We start from the raw sequence: 8,781 nt of genomic DNA, 5'->3' as shown, positions 1-8,781 counted from the left end.
TTTGTGCTGGGCTTTGTTTCAGTTTTGGTAGTTGCTGTCTTTGTCTGATGCTCATCAGTTGTCCTGCAATCACATTTTTCTGGTTTGTTGTGTAGCCTTTAAGTGATGCTGCTTGTTATTACTTGGATTATCTTCATTGAAACAATTTACAGGCCTTTCAGCTGCTTCAAGTTCTTGAACACATATGTTCTTGAACATTCAAAACACACCATCCTTCAGGATGGTGTATTTTTATATAGTTCAAGACTAAATGAAACGATGAACGAAGAGGATGCTCGTTGTATGAGCGGTCATAATGTTATGCTTTCAGATTATTATTATTATTATTATTATTATTATTATTATTATTATTATTATTATTATTATTATTATTATTATTATTATTATTATTATTCCTGATACCTCCAAGGAGTCTGAAGACTCATCGCGAGAGGGCACCTACAACTGTCTCAACCACTACACCGAACCTCTAGTACGAATCATCTCCATCAACGCCATCTACCGCCCACCTCCACCACTACTGCAACTAGTATTTTTTGTCGGTAAATTGCGTCTGTTCTGAAGGGACGATTTGTCTGTATGCTGGATGAAAAACGCGAGTTTCCAGGTGAAAAAACCCTGCCGTCAGGACCAGCCTTCTTTATAAAGGGGCCCGGGTGCAAGAAACCTTTTGGGGCCCTAAAATATTTTTCAAAGGTAAAAATTAAAGGATTCGAAATAAACATATTGTAAACCTCTTACCTGCAAATGATTTTGGCACAGGAAAACAAACAAACAAAAAAAACCATTTGAATATAATACGTTTCCGCAAATGTGTATAGACTGTGCCCAGGCGATCGTGGGGCCCCGGTGCATTGCACATCCTGCACCCCTGAGATTGCCGGCGCTGACCTCTGCTAACTCGCCTTCGATTGAAATCGTCCAAATAAAGATTCTTCCCGTCGCGACGAGAATCGAACTTAGGCCTGTTCCAGTCGAAGGGCACAATGTACCGTCGTTCTTCCAATTGCGGTACGGAGGCGCTTAAACATTTCCTCCATATTTTAATTATCCAAAGGAAGAGAGCTAGCAGCACCCGGTGTTCCCAGGTGAGACCCTCTCAAGTACTGACAGGGCCCAACGCTGCTTAACTTCGGTGATCGGACGAGAACCGGTGCATTCAAAGCAGCTTTTTCTTTTTTTTTTTTTCATGAACAACTTTATTATCAACGTTTGCAATTATTTACATCATAAGATTACCAAAACAAGCCTTAAAGTACAAGCCATTAGGAAAAAGAAAACCAGGACGTTTTCTTAAACGATTCAACGATGAGTTCTAACTCCGGAACAGGCCATACTAGGCCGCCGAAATCCTTGATATGCATGATGATGATGATGATGAATGAATTATATATACAATATATACAATTGTTATACCATTATTTCAATCGAAGTTTCATGTTATATTATATCATCATGTTATAATGTAGTTGTTACATTACTGTTCTCTTAAAATGCCTTGACTTCCTTTACTTATATACAGGGAATCTCATTATTGGTTACATACACATTACTTCCTATTACATCAATTAAGGTATATTTCAGGTTTGTTAGCTTTTTTTTTTTTCTTCTCTCTCTCAGTTGGGTTCAACACTTTTTTTTCTTTAAGGAATATACAGTAAATTATATTTACATACCATATATATAAATATATATCACACTTATTATATATTTAGCAAACTATATATTCTACAAGATAAATCATATATACATCTGTACAGCGAAATAACATTCATATGCAATCATATACAGAATTTCTTCTATTATATTACAAGTGGCAGTTATAATCACATACAAAGCTTTCACGTATGTTACATAAAATTCGGGGTTTTGTAATTTTCCTGGTAGTTTTTTTTTCTTTTTCAGTTAAACTTGTAACACTGAGTTCATTGTTTGCATTGAAGTAGAAGAGCACTTTTTTTTCCTGCAGTAGGAGATCTGTTCCAAGTGACTCAGACGCTGTTTCCTCTGATGGAGGTGGAGAGCTAGTATCCTTCCGATTTTACTTCCGATTTGCCCCATGTCCACTAGGAGTGATGAAGGTGTCGTTCTGTTGTTGGTTGGAGGGTTCGTCTGATGTAAGGTTGGAGGTTAAGTGTGCCCATTCCTCTGTAGTCATTCTTCTAGACTGGAGTGAATTGGTGATCTCCTCCTGGATATAGTGATGTAATTTTGAAATGGTTCCGGGACTGTCTTCTCTTCTCTTCCATACGCTTTGTCGCACCTGTGAGCCCAATTTGCGTACATCTTTAGGAATAGAACAACTGTTTGCACCCTCTTTATATGTTTTCCTTTTAGCCAGAATAATACTTCTTCATTGATTAATTTGATTTCGCGAAGCCATCTTTTAACGGCTTTCCAAGTTACTTCTGCTTCCTTGCAATATAACATTAGGTGGTATAGTGTTTCCGGTTCCTGGCAAAACTGACATGTTGCATGCCCTTCAAGGAGTATACCTTTAGCCACTATCCACATCTTGGTTAGTAGGCATGCATGGTATACTTTAAAGAAGAAGGTGTTATACTGTGGATGTATTGGGAGCTTGAAGACTTTGTTTAATACCGGACTGATTGTGATTTGTCCTCTTCTTAATTCTCTATGTTGTGGTATGGGAATGGTTGTTCTGCTTAGTTTGTAGTATGTTGCTTTTGTTTTTTGACTTATTAAGGTTTCAGTGTTGATGCGCTCTGTCACAAATACGTATCCCTCCGCCATCTCTGTAAACATTCTAGGAAGTCTTCCGTGAATCTCTGGCATTGTGCTGATTATTCTGTGTGGAAGGCATTTCTGTCGGAATGCTATTGCATATCCGTGGTATGACTCAGTGTTTGCTATTTCTGCAGTGTTCGCTCTGTTGATAACTGTTTTTAAGTGAATATTAAGTAGACCTAGACTTCTGGCTTCTAATTCGTGAAAGAGCGTTGTTCTCCTCATCGGTTCGTACCGACAGCTCTAGATGTAGGTGGCGCACAGCCTGTGGATCTTGTCTGCCCATTGCCCATGGTATGGGATGTTGTTCACTTTGTACCAGATGCAAGAGGATAAATATATGTTGCATATTCGCGCTTTTCCTCTTACAGATAGTTGCCTTGGGCGCGTGGTATTTATTTTCCACGCAACAGCTGCGTGGAGTTCTTTCCACTGTTCTTCATACTTTCTGGACCGCCTATTTTAACTCCCAGAACCAGTAACTATTCCTGAGTTCTTATGCCTTGAGGAATCTCAGGGTTATTTTCCCATTTTCCTATTAGCATGCAATGAGATTTATTCAGGTTTACTTTCTGGGCAGAAGCTTTCGCAAAAGCGTCTAGTAATTTCATTGACTCCTCTATGGATGTTTCCGTCTCTAAGGTTAATGTGATGTCGTCAGCATATGCCAATATTTTTGCTTGGCTCTCCCTGTAAATGTTTGTTCCTTTGATTTCTTTGTTGGAGTTGATCGCACTGATGACTGTATTCAACGTAGTCTGGCTGCTGGGTCAATTATTATTATTATTACAATAATCCTCCTGGAGTCACTACTTATTGAGAGGAGAGAGATATGGAGAATGAGAGAGGTTATTATATCATATAAGAAGTATATGTATGTCACAAAATAATTCCTCCAAGTATGACATCTCAAAGAATGCTAATGTTTTTGTTTATTTTCCAAATTGTGAGGTAATCTCATCCTCATCCTGTTAATTGGATATTTTAAGCATTTATTTATTTTAAATTAAGGGGATTTACCATAATACCAAAGTGTATAGCGAAAAGAACTTATATACTCTGCTATACGAGTTTCCAAAGAGGTGCAACCATTAAGTTACTTAAATATAAAGAGCTAATAAGCTTCATTTCGGCGATATAAACAATATTTTAAATTAAGGGGATATAAAATCCACATTGTTTCAAAACAGAATAAGAAACACAAAGGTATTATGGTCTAGCTACTCACTGATGAAGCCTCAAAAAAGGCTGAAACCGGTCTGGGTAGTGACCTCCCTCCATGATGTAATAACAGCATACATTTCCTAGGAAATGTGTTTTTACATTATGGAAAATACCTAAGAATAGCGATCTGAACTTTCCCCACCTTTGCAACGAGTTATCCGGTATTGTACTACGTACTAGGGTCACTTGCATTAGCTCACGCTAGTGATCGCCGATACTTTATAGTTTACTATATTCGGCATGAAACTCTCTGATTCCAATCTTTGAGTTTCTTATTCGGTTTTGAAACAATGTGGATTTTATATCCCCTTAATTTAAAATATTGTTTATATCTCCGAAATGAAGCTTATTAGCTCTTTATATTTAAGTAGCATTTATTTAGTTTTTGTGAGGAATGCTTTTATCTACATGACAACACTGGCAGATTTTAAGGTGGCGTTATTCATATATATGTGCCTAGGTGATGGCGGAAAATTGTGTTGAAGGTGTTTGGTGAGTGTTTAAATTTTCTAGATGTTGTGCAGGGGAGTTCATATGATAGTGTTTAGGACTTAGGCAGACAGTGATGCGTATAATATGTTGGTTTTTGAATAGTTCTATTTTTCAGAATGAAGCGATAGATAACGCGAGAATTTGCATTTGGATGTTTATTTTCTTGACATTTAATTCATACACGTGGTTAGAGTATCTACTGATGTAATTGTAAGATTAGTTTTGGAAGAGTTGAGCGTAAATCTTTCATTTATCAGCGTATATGGTGTATTTACATTCGGTTGGAAAAAACCGAGGTTCAATTCTTGTCATTGACATTAGGAACATTTCTTCAGAATGAAAGGCCTTTTCTAAGCGGAAGCGAGTTAGTTACGTGAGCACACATGAAACTGACGGTTTTCACCCCGCAGGGATAACTTAGGTTTTCATTTCGCATTTCTTATTTGACTTGGTTAACAAAATCTAAAGCAACAAGATATCTTGTTGGATAAAGAGCATGCAGCTCTGATGAAGGAGGATGTTGGTCTGGACGTACAGTAAATCTGCACTTTAATTTTTTAAGTATAATTGAAATGAGAATTTGAAAAACTATAATTGGTGGTAACCTGGATGAGGAACTGCAAAATACAAATTTGAGATGGGAAAGTTTCTAACAAGCTGATCAGTGGATTACTTCGGGACCGATTTCTACCCCCAAAATTCTTTACATTAAATTATACAACAAGAAACAATATATAATTATATATATATATATATATATATATATATATATATATATATATGTAGAAAGTATTTTACCTTGGACAAACTTGACTTATTTGTCTGTTTGCTGAATTGGGAAATGGAGTAAAACCATGTTTAAAATAGCTAGGCATCTTTAACATATATATATATATGTGTGTATGTGTGTGTTTATGTATATGTCTAATCTAATCCTGTGGCCTCCTGTTTTAAGAGGGTTGCAACTGATGAACAGTCTGCTTCCATACCTCTCTGTCTCTTGCTTATATTAGACTCTTGCCCGTCCAGTCTTTGATGTTGTCTTTCCATTGCAGTCGATGGGGGGGGGTCTTCCTCTTCCTCTCCTTCCCTCCACCATCCCCTGCAATACTATTCTGGGGAGCTCTCTAGAACCCTGTATCAAATCTCCTAAGAACCTCTTCACTGTTCACTCTTTCAGTCCAGCTGATATGATCCATTTTTCTCAAGCACCACATTTCAGACGCATTCAATCGGTTACTCATCTCCTTATTGATCGTCCAGGACTCACATCCGTACGTCTCCATGCTCCAGATCATTGTCTTGAGGATTCTTACTTTAACTGTTCAGCTTTCTGTTTCCTAATATGTGGTATATATGGAAAAATGCTGCTTTTGCTTTTTAATTCTGTTCTTAATTTTATAATTAGATGTATTGTCATCTATTATCTAACTCGCAAGGTATTCAAAACTTTTTACATTCTCTATTCTTTGTCCATTCAAAATGATTTCCATCCCATCGTTTCCTTTCCTTGAAATCTTCATCACTTTTTTCTTCTGAATGTTTATTTTCATTTTATATCTCTCATTTCCAACCCTATTCAGTCTATTCAAAATTCTTTGCTAACCTTTCTCTGTTTCGCTCATAAGTACAATATCATCTGCATATCTTATATTATTTATCAGATGTCCATTTATCTTTATTCCATCCTTCAGATCTTCCAAGGCCTCCCTCATCATCCATTCACTATAAACATTAAAAAGGAGTGGGGCCATCCTACACCCTTATCCTCAGACCCTTTCTTATGGGGATCCATTCAGTATCCTCTCCTTCAAATCTAACCCTGGCTTCTTGAGTTTTATATATTCTGAACAAGAGTCTGATAATTTTTTCATCTATTCCTATTTTATGCAAAATATCAAATAAAACAAAGTAATTAAAATTATTGAAAACTTTTTCATAATCCACAAAGCATAGATATAAATCTTTATTGCACTTAATCATTCTTTCTTCCAATATCCGTAGTGTTGTAATAGCTTCCCTGGTTCCTCTGTTTCTCCTGATGCCAAACTGTGCTTCATTTAATTCTTTCTCTCTATCATCTGTTCCATTCTTCTATATATTATGTTGATTAGGACTTTTGCAACGTGGCTAATCAAGCTGATAGTTCTATTGATATTGGGAATAGGAATAAAAATAGATCTCATGAAGTCTTTTAGGTATTCTATCCTCTTCCAGACTTCTATCGAAGATGATGGGTAGAAGTTTTATTCCTTCCTTTTTCAATGCCTTCAGCAGCTCTCCTTGAATATCATCCACTCCTGGAACTTTCTTATCTTTATTCTCTTAATGGCTGTGTTGGTTTCCCATTTCTTAATTTCTGGGGTATCATCATTATTTGTCTGATTACATTCCAGATTATCTTCATTTCCATAAAGTCCTGTTACATACTTCTTCTACCTTATCAGTTTTTCATTTTTTTCCAACAAAATCTTTCCTCTTTCATCCTTCAAAGCACCCCTTTTTGGCCTTCTCTTCTTCCCTGAAATCAAATTTAATCCTTCAGAATAGACCTTCCTTATATTATTATTATTACATGACACCTCCAGGGAGTCCAATGACTCACTGAGGGAGGGCACCTACTCTACAACTCTCCGTCTCCACCAATCTACCAACCTCAACTACCTTCATCATCTACACCAATGCCATCTACTGCCGACCACCACTAGTATTTTCACAGATAATCACAAACATCCATGCCCACGGTGAGATTCGAACCTGCAGCCTTTTGGCTAGAGAGTGGATACACTAACCATTCGGCCAATATCCTTTGCTGTATAATTTTTCTCTATTTCCTTGCAGACCTGATTGAGCCAATCATCCTTTGCCTTTTTAGCCAGCATTTTTACTTGTTTATTTATCTCTTTATATCTGACTTGGGCTTCGTTGTTGTTTTTATTCTTCCATTTTCTTCTTTCGTCCATTTTTCCTATCACTTTCTCAGTAATCCAGGGCTGGCTTCCTTCCTCTCCTCTCCTTTCTGCCTCACCCAGAAGACATTTAGCACATTCCTTGATTTTCTCTCTTAAATCAGTCCAGATTACTTCTAGGAGTCTATCAGTATCAATATTACTGATCTTATTTTCTAGTTCAGGTTGATATTTCTCTCTGATATCCTTTCTTTTTAGTCCATCAATTCTTATTTTTCTAGTTGCAATTTCATTATTTATTCGTTTTAATCTGATTTTTACTCCAATTGTGAGCAGGTTATGGTCACAATTGCAGTCTGTTCCAAGATAAGTTTTTGTATTTTTTATTACTTTTCTATATCTCTAGTTAATTAGAATGTAATCAGTCTGATTTTTCATTTCTTCACCTCTCTGTCCAGGTGTTCTCCAAGTATACAGTCTTCTCTCATGATGTTGAAATAAGGTGTTAGTCACTATCAATTTGTGTCTTCTACAAAACTCCACCAGTCTATCTTCACTTTCATTTCTTTCTCCCAAGGGCCCACGAGACCATCCTCTCTCCTTTCCCTATCTTTGCATTCATATTTCCCATTACTATCAGTATATCTCTGTTATTTTTCAAATGTAAACATTCCTCTATTTGTTGATGGATCTCTTTGACTTCCTCATCTATATGGTGTGTTATTGGCAAGTATACTCGAATCACAATGATATTTCTAAGTTTGGCCTTTATTTTCAAAGCAATCACTCCTTCAGATCTCTGTCAATATCCCTCCATATTAGCTATCCTTTTATCCAACATTATTATTATTATTATTATTATTATTATTATTACGGGTATCTCCATGGAGTCAGTAGACTCATCGCGGGAGACCCAAACTAGCAAAACAATATCTGTCATATCTCTTCTTGAATTCATTTACAGATGAAGAGCTCACAACAAAGTCAGGCAATGAATTCCACTCATTCACCACCCTCCAGGCAAAAAACCTTGTTCTGACACCTTTGTTAACCACACTCTTCTTTAATTTCCAGAGATGACCTCTTGTTCTTCCATCACTATCACACAGCTGAAACATTTCCCCTGCATCAATCCTATAAAAACCTTTTAGTAATTTGAATGTTTCTATCATATCCCCTCTTCTTCGCCTATCAGCCAATCTCTGCAATCCACAAGCTCTCAATCTATCAATGTAGGGAGCATTTTTTATATCACTCACCAACTTGGTCACTCTTCTCTGAACCCTCTCCACAGCCTCCTCATCTCCAAGGAATCCAGGTGACCAGACCTGAGCACAGTAATCCAAATGTGGAAGTATCAATGATTTATAAAGGGGAATAATAACCTCTTTATCTCTGGATGTCAGTG

The 8,781-nt window shown here is 36.8% G+C and overlaps 1 protein-coding gene across 4 annotated transcripts in view; it reads left to right on the top strand.

Moving 5' to 3' along the window:
* Positions 1-4,412: 4,412 nt before the first annotated feature.
* The window catches only part of ash2 (Set1/Ash2 histone methyltransferase complex subunit ash2), a 315,384-nt gene continuing 311,015 nt past the window's right edge, over positions 4,413-8,781 (top strand). For all 4 annotated transcript variants that reach the window (XM_090396985.1, XM_090396987.1, XM_090396984.1 and 1 more), the window contains exon 1: positions 4,413-4,464. In XM_090396985.1, the coding sequence (XP_090253111.1) occupies positions 4,436-4,464 (29 nt within the window). In that variant the 5' untranslated portion in view covers positions 4,413-4,435. The remainder of the gene's footprint in view (positions 4,465-8,781) is intronic.

The sequence above is a fragment of the Typopeltis vanoorti genome, chromosome 8 (genome assembly GCF_054136105.1).
Source record: "Typopeltis vanoorti isolate ZY-2024b chromosome 8, IOZ_Tvanoo_1.0, whole genome shotgun sequence".
Classification (NCBI taxonomy): Eukaryota; Metazoa; Arthropoda; class Arachnida; order Uropygi; family Thelyphonidae; genus Typopeltis; species Typopeltis vanoorti.
Note: the sequence above shows the minus strand (reverse complement) of the source record. Positions and strands in the feature narration are given on the sequence as shown.